This window comes from Heterodontus francisci, chromosome 18 (genome assembly GCF_036365525.1).
Source record: "Heterodontus francisci isolate sHetFra1 chromosome 18, sHetFra1.hap1, whole genome shotgun sequence".
NCBI classification, from domain to species: Eukaryota; Metazoa; Chordata; class Chondrichthyes; order Heterodontiformes; family Heterodontidae; genus Heterodontus; species Heterodontus francisci.
This window is the reverse complement of record NC_090388.1, coordinates 68,791,871-68,809,828: the sequence shown is the minus strand read 5'-3', so window position 1 is coordinate 68,809,828 and position 17,958 is coordinate 68,791,871. Positions and strand designations below refer to the sequence as shown.

At 40.3% G+C, this 17,958-nt stretch overlaps 1 protein-coding gene across 1 annotated transcript in view; it reads left to right on the top strand.

Annotated features, from left to right (window-relative positions):
• The window catches only part of LOC137379702 (synaptophysin-like protein 1), a 36,529-nt gene extending 33,507 nt beyond the window's left edge, over nucleotides 1-3,022 (top strand). The window contains exon 6 of the mRNA XM_068050935.1: nucleotides 1,359-3,022. Coding sequence (XP_067907036.1) covers nucleotides 1,359-1,493 — 135 coding nt within the window. The 3' untranslated portion in view covers nucleotides 1,494-3,022. The remainder of the gene's footprint in view (nucleotides 1-1,358) is intronic.
• Nucleotides 3,023-17,958: the final 14,936 nt, after the last annotated feature.

The following is a 17,958-nucleotide window of genomic DNA, read 5'->3' as shown; positions in this document are numbered from 1 at the left end:
AGCAAGAACATCCTTCCTCTGATACGGAGACCAAAACTGCACACACTATTCCAGGTGTGGCCTCACCAAGGCACTGTATAATTGCAGCAAGACATCCCTGCTCCTGTACTTGAATCCTCTTGCTATGAAGGACAACATACCATTTACCTTTTTTACCACCTGCATGCTTACCTTCAACGACTGGTGTATGGGAACACCCAGGTCTCGCATATTCCCATCTCTCAGTTTATAGCCATTCAGATAATCTGCCTTCCTGTTTTTGCTACCAAAGTGGATAACCTCAGTTATCCACATTATGCTGCATCTGCCATGCATTAACCCACTCACTCAACTAGTCCAAATCATCCTGAAGCCTCTCTGCATCCTCCTCACAACTTAACCTCCTGCCCAGTTTTGTGTCATCTGCAAATTTGGAGATATTACATTTAGTTCCCTCACCTAAATCATTAATGTCTATTGTGAATAGCTGGGGTCCTAGCACCAATCCCTGCGGTACCCCACTAGTCACTGCCTGCCAATTTTCTATCCATTGCAATACACTGCCCCCAATCCCATGCGCTTTAATTTTACATGCTAATCTCTTATCTGGGACTTTGTCGAAAGCCTTCTGAAAGTCCAAATAAACCACATCCACTGGCTCCCCTTCATCGACTCTACTAGTTACATCCTCAAAGAATTCTAGTCGATTTGTCTAGCATGATTTCCCTTTTGTAAATCCATGCTGACTCTGCCCGATTTCTACCACTGTTCTCTAAATGCTGTGCGATAAAATCTTTGATAATGGACTCTTGAAGTTTCCCCACTACCAACGTCAGGTTGACTGGTCTATAATTCCCTACTTTCTCTCCATCTCCCTTTTTAAATAGTGGGGTTACACATGATGCCTGAGAGGGTTGTGGTGCCAACTGGCACCTTTTGTTTTTCTCCCCCCCCCCCCCCCCCCCCCCCCCCTCCCTCCCTCCCTCCCTCCCTCCCTCCCAAGGCTTGGGGACGGGAGTAGTACCTAATCTTGTTCAATTGTTGATAGCACAGGGCTCCCAGTGCCTTCTGACACAGAATACTTTTGGAAGAAGAGGCTCTCAGCATGCAGGGTCATGTGGATTCCTGAGTGTTGGCAGTAGTGTGTCCCCTCTTCTTTTTTTGGTATCCTAAGATCTGTCTTCTGCAAATTCCTATAGACTGATGGAGCCTCTTTTTTTGTTTCCTGAGCTCTGCTTTACCCCAAAGGGCCACAAAGTCATTGATTTTCCCCATGACTCCCCTTTTATAAGAAAAACTTTGAAACAATCTTAAGACTGCTTTTAAAGCTGTGGCTTGTGATGCATCACAAAATTTGTTGTTTTATTTCTCCTTTTCAGGTGTTTGGTTTCCTCAACCTGATCCTGTGGTGTGGAAACGCATGGTTTGTGTACAAGGAAACTAGCTGGCATGCTCCACCTGAACCTCCTAAACAGGATCCAGGGAATGTGGCATCACCACCTCAAAATCCATAGTGGTGCAGTTGAAAAATTATTGAGGCATGTGTTTGCCAACTCACTAAAGCATACAGTAGGTTTCATAATTACACATAACACTGCATTCGCTTGTTGGGAAACTGCATCTATTGTATTTGCTATTTGTGCTGCTGTGTCATATGCCTTTTTGGCAGGGTGGGGGTTGGCGAAGAGATGAATGTGTGTAGTTCCAATTAAGTTAAGGTTTACAACAGACATCAGTAATAGTGTTCATGATCTGTTACACCGCAAGTACGCAACTCAGTGGAGTCCTTTCAAGATCCATCTAATATGCCAGCTATTTTCAGCCTCGGTTGGTGGTTACTGCAGAGTATTTATCATGTACCCTGAAAAAAAACTCTAATGATCAGAAACTGACCACCTGCCAAATTTACTTTTGTCCCAGCTCTTTAATCTTGATGGGAAGTATGATATGCAAATCATCTTTTTAAATTAAAAACCCATTATGGAATATAAAAGTAGAGGATAGCTCTTGAATCTCTTTCGACGAAATTGAATGCACAGTTTTGCTTTTTAAGTTTATACGGTTAGTCTCATCTTTACATTGTACTGAATACTTTGTACAGGAAAGATGTTGATCTTTAATGGGCTGTGCTGTGTACACATTTCAAGCTATTGCCATGAGGAGCATTTTTATTACGTTGCTGTAAACACTTCTCATTTTTTCTTTGCTTTGTCTGATTTCTTGTACAGAAACTATGAAAGGAGTGTTTAAAAAAAAAAAATTATTTCTTTTCGCCAAATCTGCACATGCTTTTACAAAGGGGTGTTAAATCATTAGTTTCTTTGGTGCAGTACTTGATGAATAACACTTAGTCAAGTTTTATGTAGTTCCACCCTAGGCTTGTCTGATTTTTTTTTTAATTGAGAAAAGTGAAAATCCTAGTTGTTGTAATGGCTCACTTTCATTGTATATTACATATTTTGTAAAATGAAGGTTGTTCAGTGCAAGCTGAAAAATATTTATGTATCCAAGTCCTTGCTTGCTTTATCGTGCTGTCTTAAAATGTATTGGTTTCTGACTGGTGCTGTTATTCAATGGCTAAGGGCTGTCAGCATGGTGTGATAAAGTATCAAATGTATTTGAGCTTTTTTTTTATATATACATACATACACTGCCTCTCCATTTTCGATTTTGGAACTACGCTTTTGTTTGCCATTAATCCTCTGCTTCACTTGTGGAGAGGGCAGGGAGAAAGGAGGAGGAAAAAATTGATTTTTGCTTCATAGCCATTGCCAAGTTATCAATGTGATTAAAATTCCAGATTTTCACTGAACTTAAGTGCCTTTTCCTCATCAGACACTGGCTTGCATTTTGAAAATGGAATTCTCAGAACAGCCCATTTGATGCTGCTGAAAGACATCCTATCACCTCAAAGCTGCATCAGGTGTTAAGCCAAATTTGATAAATGCTTTAGCTTCTAAGATTGTCTGTCTGTTCTGTTTTTTTAAAGGCCTCTGTTTAAGAATTCAGGAAATATAAATAAAAGATTTTCTGTTGACAATGACCCTTTGTTTTTTTAATATTTTATTGTTTTTTTTAAATATTCAAGAATACAATATGTTCAGAAAAGATAGTGAAGGAGGAAAGGGAGTGGGGTGGCAGTACTGATTAGGGAAGACATTGTGGTGTTGGAAAAGGAGGATGTCCTTGAGGGAGCAAGGACAGAATCCATTTAGAGTCTAGAAGTAAAAAGAGTATGATCACGCTACTGGGGTATTCTATAGGCCTCCAAATAGTGAGAAAGATAGTGAAGCAAATCTGAAGGGAAATCAGATGCGCAAGAACTATAGAGTACTGATATTGGGGGACTTTAATTAGCAAATATCGATTGAGATAATGTTGCATTAATGTTAGAATAAAGGAAAAGGAGGTGGAATTTCTGAAATGTGTTCAGGAGAACTTGACCAGTATCATCTTGGTGCAGTTAGTTAATAAGACATTGCTCCACCTGGTGCTGGAAAATGAGGTGAGCCAAGTGGACCAAGTGTCTGGGGGAACATTTGGCTAAAAGTGATCGTATCATAAGGTTTAAATTAGTAATGGAGAAGAGCAAGGAACAATCTAAAGTAGATCTTCTAAATTGGAAGAGGGCTAACTTCAGTGGGATGAGAGGGGATTCAGCCAAGGTAAAGTGGAACCAAAGACTGACAGGAAAAGCTGTAATGGAATAATGGGTGATATTTGAGATGATTCAGGTACAGGCTAAGTACATTTCAACATGATTGAGAGATAGGGGACCCAAAGTCAGAGCTCCTTGAGTGATGAGGGGGATAGAGAATATGATGAAACAAAAAAAAGCATCCATGATGCATGTCAGGTGAATTCTTCAAACCAGAACCAGGCCGAATACAAGAAGTTGAGGGGAAGTGAAAAGGAAAATAAGGCTGGTAAGAGAATGAGAATAGAATGGAAGTTAACATAAGAGAACCCAAAAATCTTTTACTGGCATGTAAATAGTTAGGGTAGTAAGAGGTGGGTGGGGCCTATTGGGGAGAGTGGGTGATATATACTTAGAGACACAGGGCAAGCCTCGACTACTTAAATGAGTATGTTGTATTTTACTAAGGAAGAGGTTGCTGACAAAGTATCAGTAGAAGCGAAGATGGTAGAGGTAATGGATTGAGTGAAAATTGTAAGGATGGATATACTGGAAAGACTGTGCTTTAGAGTGGATAAGGTGCCTGGTCCAGATGGCTTCCATCACTGGTTGCTCAGGAAGTGGGAGTGGAGATAGTGGAAGGGTTTGCCGTAATCTTCCCTAGATATGATCGGTGTGTCAGAGGATTGGAGTGGCAAATATGCTACCCTGTTTCAAGAAAGGGTGTTAGGGTATTGCTAGTAACTACAGGCTAGTCTGTTTAATATTAGTGGTGGGTAAGGTTTTAGAAAAAAATAATTGGGAAAAAATCAGTAGGCTCTTGAAGTTTGAGTTAACTAAGGGTAGCCAGCTCAGATTTGTGAAAGGCAGATTTTGCTTGACTAATTAAATTTTTTTGATGAAGTAACAGGGAAGGTTGATGAAGGGGAAGTTGTCAATATGAATTTTAAGAAAGCACTTGATAGCGGTTTATGTGGAATTTAAGGAAGCGTTTGATAAAGTACCACATAAAAGGCTGGTTAACAAAATTGAGGCTCACGGAACAGGAGGGTCAGTGTCAGCTTGGATAAAATATTGGCTTAAGGACAGAAAACAGCAAGTCGTGGCAAATGGTCGGTCTTCAGATTGGAGGATGATTGACAGTGGTGTTCCCCAAGGGTCAGTGCTTGGACCACTTGACTAGGATTTTGGAATATAAAGTAAAATTTCAAAATTTGCCAATGATACCAAACTTGGAGGATGGCAGACAGTGAGGAACAGTTTCTTCAGATTGGAGGGTAGCTAATGTCACCCCACTATTGAAAAAGGGAGGTAGAGAGAAAACTGAATTATAGACCAGTCAGCCGTATGTCGGTAGTGGGGAAAATTCTAGAGTCCATTACAAAAGGTTTTATAGCAGAGCACTTGGAGAATAGTGGACAGAGTCAGCATGGATTTACGAAAGGGAAATCATGCTTGACAAATCTATTAGAATTCTTCGAGGATGTAACTAGTAGAGTTGATGAGGGGGAGGCAGTGGATGTGGTTTATTTGGACTTGCAGAAGGCTTTCGACAAAGTCCCACATAAGAGATTAGTGTGTAAAATTAAAGCGCATGGGATTGGGGGTGGTGTATTGTGATGGATAGGCAATTGGCTGACAGACAGGAAACAAAGAGGAGGAATAAATGGGTCTGTTTCCAAATGGCAGGCAGTGACTAGTGGGGTACTGCAGGGATCGGTGCTGGGACCCTGGCTATTCACAATATATATTAATTTAGATAAGAGGACTAAATGTAACTCTCCAAGTTTGCAGATGACACAAAACTGTGTGGGAGGGTGAGTTGTGAGGAGTATGCAGAGGGGTTCAGGGTGATTTGGACAAGTTGAGTGAGTGAGTGGGCTGATGCATGGCAGATGCAGTATAATGTGGATAAATGTGAGGTTATCCAATTTGGGAGCAAAAGCAGGAAGGCAGATTATTATCTGAACAGAGGGGAATATGCAACGAGACCTGGGTGTTCTTGTACACCAGTCGCTGAAGGTAAGCATGCAAGTGCAACAGGCAGTAAAAAAAAAAAAGGCAAATGGTATGTTGGCCTTCATAGCGAGAGGATTCAAGTACAGGAGCAGGGATGTCTTGCTGCAATTATACAGGGCCTTGGTGAGGCCACACCTGGAATATTGTGTGCTGTTTTGGTCTTCGTACCTGATGAAGGATGTTCTTGCTATAGAGGGAGTGCAGCAAAAGTTTACCAGACTGATTCCTGGGATGGCGGGACAGACGTATGAGGAGCGAGCGAGTCGGTTAGGATTATATTCACTGGAGTTCAGAAGAGCGAGGGGGGATCTCATAAAAACCTATAAAATTTTGACAGGACTTGACAGGGTAGATGCAGGAAGGATGTTCCTGATGGTGAGGGAGTCCAGAACCAGGGGACATAGTCTAAGGATATGGGGTAAACCTTTTGGGACTGGGATGATAAATTTCTTCACCCAGAGAGTGAGAGCCTGTGGAATTCGCTACCATAGAAAGCAGTTGAGGCCAAAACATTGTATGTTTTCAAGAAGGTTAGATATTGCTCTTGGGGCGAAAGGGATCAAAGGATAGGGGGGTGGAAAGCGGGAACAGGTTACTGAGTTGGATGATCAGCCATGATCCTAATGAATGGCGAAGCAGGCTCGTAAGGTCTATTCCTGCTCCTGTTTTCTATGTCTGTGTTTCTATACCAATCGATGGCAACAGGACATAGGCTAGTAGAATGGGCAGACAATCGGCAGATGGAATTTAATAGAAATAGGTGATGCATTTTGGCAGAAGGAATAGGGAGAGACAATACAGACTAATTGGCACAGTTCTAAAGGGTGTGACAGGACAGATGGCCCTGGTGGTTCATGTGCATCAATCTTTGAAGTTGATAGGACATATTGAAAGAGTAATTAGCTCGACATATGGGATCTTAAGCTTCATAATTAGAGATATTGAGTACAAAAGCAGGGTAGCTATGTTGAACCTTTATAAAACTCTGGTTGCCATCAACTGGTCCAGGCAGCGGGCTGTCAAGGGGGTTGTTCGGCCAGACTGCCTGCCTGCCTTCCATGGCTACATCCTTACCCAGGTATTCCTTGGAGGGAGGACGTGGTGTCCACCAGGTACGCTTGGGTACTGGGAGAGCTGGAGTGCATCATCATCCCTGGGAATGTTACTTGTTTTTTGTTTCATTTATATTAGTGGTGCACTTTCAGAAGGAGCATTGAGTACTGCTTTTATTAATAATCTCCCAGTGATCCAAAAGGGGTATAAAGCTCTAGTAGGCTGCAGCTAGAGTATTGTGTCCAGTTCAGGTCACCACACTTTCGGCAGGATGTGAAGGTCTTTGAGAGGGTGCAGAGAGGATTTACCCAAGTGATTCCAGGGATGAGGGATTTTAGCTGCAAGCTTCGGTTGGAGAAGCTGGGGTTGTTCTCCTGGGAACAGAGGAGATTGAGGGGAGATCTGATAGAGGCGATTATGACAGGTTTAGAAAAGGGAGACAAGCAAAAGCTCTTCCCATTTATTTATTTATTTAGAGATACCGCACTGAAACAGGCCATTAGCGAATGGTACAAGGAAAAGGGGACACCGATTTAAGGTTTTGGGCAAGTGATACTGGGGGGGATGTGAGGAAGAACTTTTATACGCATCGAGTGGTAATGCCCTAGAATTTGCTGCGTACGAGGATGGTGAAGTGGAGACGATGAATGATTTCAAAAGGAAATTCAATGAGTAAATGAGGGGAATAATCTTGCAGGGCTACGGGGATAGAGGTGAGGGAATGGAACTGATCGGATTGCTCTACAGAGAGCCAGCATGGACTTGATGGGCTGAATGGCCTCCTCCTGTACCATAATGTCTAAATGGTGCTGAAGGAAAACAGTGAATGGAACACAGGCAAACTTAATTTGCACTATAAACATTTTTTAAATTTTATGGATGCCAGGTATCTGAATTTCACACATTTAAGCAACTTCTCAACTTTATATATAGGACAATCCTGTTTCTTCCATTTCTAGTTTTGAATTGTTTGAGTGTCGAATATACCCTGCCAGATGAAAATATATTTGAGTTATAATAAATCTTTTGCATAATTTTTTTTGTATAGGCAACTTGCTGGAATTGCTACGAGGTTTTTTAAGAAAGCATCTTGAAAATTTTGTAAATTCTCATCTGCAAATTAAATGTAATGAATGGCTTGGAAATTCTTGTGGTAAAATGTTGGGTTTCTAATTTGAGACACTTAGATTTATAATGTGGTTACTCCAGTGAATAGAAGATGCCAGCTCTCGGCCAAATTGCAGTTTCGCAGATCAATCTCTGGAGGAAAGTATTGACACTTGGTCTGTTCTTCCTCCATACTCCTAACTGCACCAGAAAGGAAGTATATCGATCTCCTGTGCTGCAAGGCGGTGGGGGTGGGGGGGGGCATGAAGACAGCTATAGGACAGATAATTTCACTCAAAAGATACAGCTAACTGCCAGCTGTTGGAATTTTACATATCTGTTTCAATCCTGCCCCAATTTCCAAACTGAATTCCCAAATATTGAAATGATCTGGAGAGTACAGAGTTAGTTTTCGTCAAAACTTCTATTTCTGAACATACAAAATTAATGGGCAGTTACATTAATCCTGTTCCACACCTCATGATGGCTGGAGTGCCTTTCCCTGCCTCCCTCTGCAGCCTGGGCTTAGGATGTCTGATAAATGGATAACATTTTTTTAACGTGAAACTTTTGGTAGGATTTTTTTCATGAAATATGACAATTTGATTTTTGCTCTCAGTGGTTGTTTGAAACTTCAGTAATATTGCATTGTGGACTGGTCTGATGCTGCTCTGCTTTCAGCATGAGAGCTGGTATAAACTGAAAGGGGAAGGTAAATTATATCAAAGTGATGAGGGAAGCGGAAGGTGACAAGTGTATTGTGTATTTTGAGGGAGCAAACTAGAAATAATTGGTGTGAGGGACGGGTGTAGTTGAGGAAATAGCATGAAGTAGGAGGAGTGCTAGTATTTGAAGGTCAGTGAGAGAGGGGTACTGTGTAAAAGGCACAGCGAAAAAATGTATAAACTGCAATTGATGAAGGAACAAGTTAAGAGTTGATGCGAAGGAGCGCATGTGCTTCAAGGAGGAGTCAGAATAAGGCTGAGTATTGAATTGAAGGAGGAAGTAAGGATTAAGAGGTGGTTCTGTTGTGTTGAGAAGAGAACAAATCATCTCATTTGAGTGACAGAAAGTGAAGGAGCTAAAGAAATGATGGTTATTGAATTTGAAAATTCATCTGGAGAACCTATTGTTTGAACTGTGTCCCAATACTTGAAACTTGTCTCTTAGACTCACGGCAAAAGGCAGTTTCCCATGATCACACAATATCTCCAGTGAACTGAAACCAGCTTTCTTACGTATACATATTATACGTTATGACCAACAGTTTACCTTTGTTGTCCTATATCTAGTCCTGCAGTAGAGAGACCAAGAGCCAGAATAATAAATCCCCTTGTTATATGAAACAAATACTATAATCTTGCTGCTATCTTTTGTTGGACTGATTAATACTCTATAAGTGAACACAGTATCATTTATAATAAATCTCACCTTACTTCAACATACTTCTGTAGCACTTTTCATAGCAAAAATATCGAAGTATGCCTGAATGTCCCTTTTAGCAGCAAAAGGGATTCTTGACCATAAAGTTCTCTGAACCTGGTCAGCCATGAATTCAAAGGAGAGTTCATTCCCCCTTTAGATTTTGCTTCTTCACAAACCTTCCTGACTGAGTCTAATCTTTGTTTTCTGGCTGTTCAAGAAGCCAACAGCTTCATTTCTAAACCTTCCTCAGTTCTCCATGTCTAATGATTTGTCAGTAGGTGTACCAACTAATCTTTTATTGCTGGATCCGTTTACTTTGAATCAGCCACACACTAGTGAACAAGTTAGGGACTGGATTGCTGAATATTCTCTAAGGCTTGGGACTTCCTAATCAACAAAATGATTATTTCCTTTAATATATTATTACCTTTACAAGCAGAATGAAACTCTAATTAAATCATTGAGGAGGTTTTGACATGGACTATGGCAGAAGAGGAATGTAAGCTCAAAATTCTATTTTATAATGTTTGATATATTGGGCTGCATGTTCCATATCTTGCAGTCAATCATCAGAGATCGCCAAAATTTGAATGCGTGCTAGCCTGTTTAGTAAAATGAGAGTGGTGGACAACTTAATTTTGGAGCAGTGTGCAAAAGGTCAAATATTTATCCCATGTAATGAAATCTCACCATCATTTAGCATTGAAGGAAGATATTACCTCAGCGTTGTGGATGTAAAATTGAAGTCTTTCTCATGCACAAATGGAAGCAATGTCTGGTTTTAGAAACTTTTGAGTCATTGCACAGCTCTTTGACAAGATGAAAACTTCTCTCAACAGTAATACCCAGTGGTAAGGATCCAGAAGCAGATCTTTCTTGGGAGATGCTACACATTTTCTTCTTTTCTTTTCTTTTGGGCCTCCTTATCTCGAGAGACAATGGATACAGCCCTGCAGGTGGTCAGTGGTTTGTGAAGCAGCGCCTGGAGTGGCTATAAAGGCCAATTCTGGAGTGACAGGCTGTTCCACAGGTGCTGCAGAGAAATTTGTTTGTCGGGGCTGTTGCACAGTTGGCTCTCCCCTTGCGCCTCTGTTTTTTCCTGCCAACTACTAAGTATCTTCGACTCGCCACAATTTAGCCCTGTCTTTATGGCTGCCCGCCAGCTCTGGCGAATGCTGGCAACTGACTCCCATGACTTGTGATCAATGTCACACGATTTCATGTCGCGTTTGCAGACGTCTTTATAGCGGAGACATGGACGGCCAGTGGGTCTGATACCATCCAATGCAGCCATTTACTGTTTACAATTTCACCATCCTATTTGACCCCGAGCTGAGTCCAACCCATAACCTATTTATCAAAAAGTCCACCTCCAGAATATTGCCCAACATGGATATGAAATTGGCTGAGTGACAGGAAACAGAGAGTAGTGGTTAATGGATGTTTTTCGGATTGGAGGAAGGTTTGAGGTGGAGTTACCCAGCGATGTGTTGGGACCCTTGCTTTTCCTGATATATATTAATGACCAAGACCTCGGTGTACAGAGGATAGTTTCAAAGTTTGCAGATGATACGCAACTTGGAAGCATTGTGAACTGTGAGGAGGCGAGTAGAACTTCAAAAGGACATAGACAAGTTAGTGGAATGGGCAGACAGGTGGAAGATGAAGTTCAATGCAGAGAAATGTGAAGTTATTCATTTTGTTAGGAAGAACATGGAGAGACAATATAGAATAAAGGGTACAATTCTAAAGGGGGTGCAGGAGCAGAGAGAACTAGGTGTATATGTGCATAGGTCATTGAAGATGGCAGGACAGGTTGAGAGAGCGGCTAATAAAGCATACTGTATCCTGGGATTTATTAATAGGGGCATAGAGTACAAAAGCAAGTAAGTTATGTTGAAGTTGTATGAGACATTAGTTCGGCCTCAGCTGGAGTATTGCATCCAATTCTGGGCGCCACACTTGCGGAAAGACATGAGGGCATTGGAAAGAGTACAGAAAAGATTCACGGGAATGGTTCCAGATATGAGGAATTTCAGTTATGAAGATAGATTGGAGAAGTTAGGATTGTTTTCCTTGGAGAAGAGAAGGCTAAGAGGTGATTTGATAGAGGTATTCAAAATCATGAGGGGTCTGGATAGAGTAGATAGAAACTGCTCCCACTCATGAAAGGATCAATTTTGTTCCATGACATCTGTCATTTAATCTCTCCTGCCCTCTGCCCTATCACACACCTTCCCTTTTGTTGTTCGTCCCCGCCCCCACACCCCTCCACCACCTTTCACTTGCTCAAAACCTATTACATTTCAAACATTTGTAAGTTCTGATGAAAGGTCACAGACTTGAAATGTTTACTCTTCCTCCACAGATGCTGCCAGACCTGCTGTGTATTTTCAGCATTTCTGTTTTTATTCCTAAAATCCACCTCTTTGACCAAGTTTTTGGTCACCTCTCTTTAACTCCTTTGGCCTGGTGTTGATTTCCGTCTGATTACGATTCTGTGAAGTGACGTGGGACATTTAAAGGTGCTACATTAAATACAAGTTGTGTTCAAATTGACATTCTTCTTGAATTCATCTTGTGCACATGTTCTTGGGCTCAACAACACTGGAAATGTGGATCTCAAGCAAAGATATGGTGACATTATTAATGCCTGGCAGCAGTCATTAATAAGAAAACCTGAATGCATTCCTGATGGAACTACTGAAGAGAGCAAAAAGGATCAGGAGCCTGTTTCAAAAAAACTTTTTATACACCTTTAGTCAAGAATTTAAATTTACTTAAGTTCAGGAAGGTTGTAAAACAAACAATATGAGCTGTAAACAAGGTAATTGGAGGCAAAAATAATTGCATTGAAAGTGAATACAACGTTATTGCTAAAAGACAATTGTGTGTGTGGGAAATGGAAACTGAAAGAGAACTGAAGTCTCAGTTTCTATCAACCAGTAGTTCAAGAAGGTTGTATAGTGAGAAGCTGAGGTTTTATTGAAATATTAATGGAGGGAGGAAATCTTGAAATTAAGGAAAATATGGAAAGCAAGGACTAAACTTTTGATCATATTTTCCAAGACTAAATTTAAAATATTATTTAAAATTGGGAATAAAACTAGTGAAATAAAGCCTAAGGTTAGGCATTTCCTCTGGCTTCTCCTGCTCTGCTAGGAGCCCTGTTTACACATATATAAGTCAGGAGTTTGTTCAAACCAGAGACGGACTGCTGTGCATGCATGTAGCACTTTAACCTTCCCTCCACTTTTTCCCTCCTCTATTCCAACCTCTCCTCCACTTCCTCCATGTCTGTTCCTTCAATTAATTTTCCTATCCTTCCTTCTAATTTCCTATGATTGTTTCCACATTCAACCCTATCTTTCTTCCGACCTCTCTCGCTCCTGTTCATTTTTGTAATACTTGCCTCTCCCTGTCCCCACCACCAACGCTCCCCCCTCACCCATGTTCCGATAAGATTTCAGCACTGGTGACAACTGGTCACAGAAAGAGCAAAACAAAAATCTAGAATGGTGTGGGTCACAAGGAAAGCACAAAAGTGGGGAAGGAGCCTTTCCACCATTCTGGGGTACGGTGCTACGAACTGTCTCCCTGCGTGGCAGAGTTAGGCGTTCAAAGGAAGAAACCCTAATAGATGGACAGTTGAATAGGCTTAGAAGAAGAGGAAGATTGACTCGAAATTCCTTTCCTAAAAGAAAACAAATATGAGTGTGGGGAAACTGATGCATAAAATTAATACAAATTCTGCCAAGGGGTCATATTTACCAGGCTACGGGTTAGTGCATGGCTGGGTTTAGGATGTTCAGAAACCTAGACAGGTAGGCTGTGCTGTCTCTGTGATAGGCAGAGTCAGAGTTGCTGCAGGTAATTTTATGGCTATAACGTGGCTGAACGTGTGTTCATTCAAAAAAATAATTTTACAGGTTGGTAGTGGGGTGTATCTTGTAGATATATTTCTTTTTGTTTGTTGTACAAGGATTTTTTTTTGTATTAAAACTTAGGATTCTGTGTTTTTAAAATCTTGAAAAGGATTTCAGTGGACATTGAGACATCTGGAAAATAACTGGACTTTTATGGATGTTTTGAAAGGAAGTTCAAAAAAAGCTGAACTGGTAAACAAGGACTGGAGTGCAGGTAATTTCAAGAAAACCAGCAGGGGGTTGACCTCAGAGCTACCCTCTGTTCTGACAAGAGAGAATTTATGACTGGGCTTGTAATTTGTTTATGGAAGGTTTTGGTTTCATTTTTGAACTTTAAAAGCCAATGGATTTGGATTAAAGCAGGCATTCTGAAATTTGATCAGAAGAAGAACCAGGGAAAAAGTATTACCTCTCTATAAAGAATCATTGCTCTGGAGAAGCAAAATCTTGTATGAAGTAGTACTGTTGCCTCTTGCATTTTTGAAGAAACACTAAAAGTCTTGCATCTTTGAAAAAAGGACTTTTACATCGAATGTGAGAACTGACACCTGTTGCTACACCCCTGATGTAAGACTTATGTGATGTCTGCTGCAGTTGAATTTCCTTGAACTTCTACCCATCACAGACTGTTCATCAACCTCGCCTGGAAAGACTTAAAGAGGCATCCAATTATTCAACTTTGGGACATCCTGCCAAACTGAAGAATTTCTTTCCGGATCATGACCGTCTAAGTTTATTGTTCCATTGATACAGCTGTAAACCAAAATCTTTTTTTTTCCCTCAGTCGGTTTTTGGATGTATGTGCGTGTGCATGAGGTTTAGGGAAAATGAGGAGCTTTAATAGGGCGGCACAGTGGTTAGCACCGCAGCCTCACAGCTCCAGGGACCCGGGTTCAATTCTGTGTACTGCCTGTGTGGAGTTTGCAAGTTCTCCCTGTGTCTGCGTGGGTTTTCTCTGGGTGCTCCGGTTTCCTCCCACAAGCCAAAAGACTTGCAGGTTGATAGGTAAATTGGCCATTATAAATTGTCACTAGTGTAGGTAGGTGGTAGGGAAATATAGGGACAGGTGGGGATGTTTGGTAGGAATATGGGATTAGTGTAGGATTAGTATAAATGGGTGGTTGATGTTCGGCACAGACTCGGTGGGCCGAAGGGCCTGTTTCAGTGCTGTATCTCTAATCTAATATCTCAATTTGTATAGCGATTTACTTCATTATTGGTTAAGACTTGGTTTTATAATAAATGGTTAATTTTGTTGTTGATTAAAGAAATTAAAGAAACTTGGTTGGTGTGCTTTATTTTGGGTAGAGTATCTAATTGGCTGTTTTCGGTAAGTGGGAAAATTTATTGATATGCTGTGACCTGTGGAGAAGTGGGACTGAATTAACAGTGCATTCCCCAGCCTCGGTCGTAACGATTGTGATTGGATAGAATTTTTGTAGCAGAATGCAATAGAGGGAAAAAATTTGTGTAATGAATGCGGAATGTCTTTTGATCTAAAAAAGGACTGCAGATTGTGTAAGAATTGCAATCCATCTCCTTTATTACATGTGAGTTTTATTAATTTTGAATGACCTTCCCATCTTTGGAGGCATTGAACTAAGATGAGGTCACTTTACAGGAAGGGACCAGAAAGTCTGAAGGTGAGCAACCCTTGCCAATTTCAAGCAGCTGGTAACACAGGGATAGAGGGGAGTTTATTAATTATTTTAAACTGGGAAGGGAATTGTGACTGTTGCTAATTATCAGAAGTAAACACTTTTTGAAATATAATTGTAAAAAAAATTAAGTCAATTAACGTGAGAGTTTCAGTGACTGTTGAAAGAACAGAGAATCGGGGGCAAATGCCCATGCAATAGATACAAACACTCTTTGTTCATTGGATCTCTGAACAAACACTTCCTATTGTTATTGCCTTCAATCATTTATAATAAATTGGCTCATTTTTAGTGATCTCATCACGAGCTAACTCTCAAAATGGTGACCATGTCTTAAGGGTACCATAGGCTGAGCAAGTAGCACGATCGATTCAATTTAATGTAAAGAATGCTTGCATTTCTTCCTGCCATCTGAAAAGACATATGAAAGCATAGTGTGTCAATGTACCAATGTAAATTGGATTTTGAGTTCATTGATTTTTCTAGTCATTCTGTTTTATTTTCTATTGCATGCTAAGCCTCATTTAAGAAAGAGGGAATGTTGTAGGGTGTTACATATAATGTGGGAAGGCTGAATGAACAAAAAAGATAGGATTGGAGTAGAAATCTTCTGCATTGCTAAAAACAAAAGTATTTCTGTTTAGAGAATGAGATTGCTGCAAAGTTCAGTAGAGATAAACAATTGCTGCATTCAGAACATCTACAAGCAGACCAAGCTGATAAAGTTGGCTGGCAGTGATTCAAAAGTCATTTTCTACTATAAATAAACCTAGAAATTGAAGAATTTAACTCCACAATGCTGTTTAGATTCCACTGACACGAGATTTTAAATATTAAGACTATAAAGAAGATTGGGCCTACGCTTTCATGGTTCTGCAGACCTGTAGATTATGGGTAGCTGTAATTGTAATAAGTGTTATCTGGTTGTTTAGATGACATAAGGCAGCAATGCAAATTTTGAGTTTGAGAGACATTTTTTCATGGCAGTTCTACTGCTTCAAATTCTGCACATCATTGTCAAAAATCTTTCCATTTGACACGATGCCCCTGTTATATCCAGTTAAGCCCTGATTTTACGCTTTGCCATATCTGCTAAGGTTTTCCTAGAAACCTCTTTCCACCCTGCAAAAAAGTCCCTAATCCTTGGTGTCATGATGTTTTTAGTTTGCTTTTGCCATCTTTGTTCTATATTTATCCCAATTTACGTTTATTGTTCTTGGATGCTTCTTTACATATGACTCAGTTTTTAACTTTCACATTTTTTAAACTGCGTGACTCCAAAATACCCTGACAACAACAACAACATATACAACCGTGATGCTTTTAGTTGCACCAGTTGCCATAAGGAATAGGGTGAATGGACTGATGGCAACCTATACCAAGTTGGAGATATGTTCTTGGGATCAAGCAGGAAGAGGCTAATCAGCTGGTGGTGAAACACATGCAAGTGATAGAATAAATTGGAGGGCAGGCACTCCTGAAGAGAAAGTGGAGGAGAAGAAAGCAGGGATGGTGCTGCCAGAAGTTGGTAAGTGGGATGCAATGGGCACAGAAAGCCAGTGCCTGTAATAGAGATAGAGGCATACATGACAACCTAGAAAACTCGTCAAAGCTCACAAACTGCTTCATAAAAGCTAACAGTAGAAAATTAGCCCATCAGATAAGCCTAAATGACAAGATGAGGAGTGCAATGAAAGTGCAGTGGGACATAAGCAAGTAAAAATCGGCGGTATCCCCAACTTTTATTGTTGGGGGAAATTTTAAAGTGCAGTTTGCAGCAATAGTAAATTTAGAAATTACTGAAGTGGGACATGAGTATTGAAAGGGTGGTTTATTTTTGGGGAGATCTGGAGATGCCTCCCCAGAAAGTTTTGATTTTTGACACTTTATTTTTGTACATTTTCTGGCACTTTGGAGCTTACTGTAATTCTGCCTTTCAAGCCAAAAACCATTTCTTCTTGAAGGGTTAGATTTGAAATAAGAAAATAAAGGCAATTTTATGGATTTCAATATGTTAAAATAACAGGGTAGAAAAAGTTGAGCATTTAGCTACTATTATCGTGAACATTAATTTCCAACTCAATTTATCTCTTTTAAACCTGTTGAGTTTTATTTCCTTCTGAACTAAGAATCATTACATATTATAATCTTTCAACATTAAGTAAAGTGCACAATCGGAACATGTGTGGGGCACTGAATTTTGTACTCTTGGAAACACCTACCTACTTGACTGCCTCCTGTCTAGGGATGGTTATGTTCTTATTGATGTTTAACACATGGATGCCATCTGCTCTGAATATAGGTGGCATGGGCTTTTTTCCTGGTTACATAGAAACAGGAGTATGCCATTCAACCCCTCAAGCCTCTTCTGTTGTTCAATGAGACCATGACTGATCTGTATTTTAACTCCCTCTACCTGCCTTTATTCCATAGCCCTTAATACCCTCGCCTAACAAAAATCTATCTCAGTTTTGAAATTTTCACAGACCTAGCCTCAACAGCTTTTTCGAGGATACTTCACAATAGCAAAGGGATCTCAGCTAAACTGAAAATAGCCATGCCACATAACATAACTAGGCACTGCAGCTCACATGCCTACAAGCCATCAGTCTGTATTACACATCACCACAGTACACTGTAGCAACATTCCAAATATGGGAATCATATTTGTTACTTATTTAAAATAAGTAAAGTTCATTATTATTCTATCCCACTACTTTCAAACCCTGGCAATACCCTCTGTGTAGGAATACGCAACAAAGCTAATTAATACATTCACGGCAAAGGACTTTCTCCTAATCTCAAAAACATGGCTGCATTTAGTGTTGAAGCCTTCAGATGAGACAACAGACAAACATGCTCCAGAAAGTTCCTTTAGGGAAAATTTTAAAAACATACTAAAGATATTTGGGTAAACATTAACTTTGTACAATAGTGTAAGTGAATCGGAAACCTGTTTTATATTTCTCCTCATCTTTATTTGTATGGTATATAAACATTTGAAGCACAGGAAAATATGGGGAGACAACATGACTGTGGGACTGATTTTGGATTGCTCTGGCAACGGCTAGCATAGCTACAGTGATAAATGGGCTCCTCCTGCATAGTAAACATTTCCATTTCTAAGTCTACCAACAAGGACACAGTGATTTTG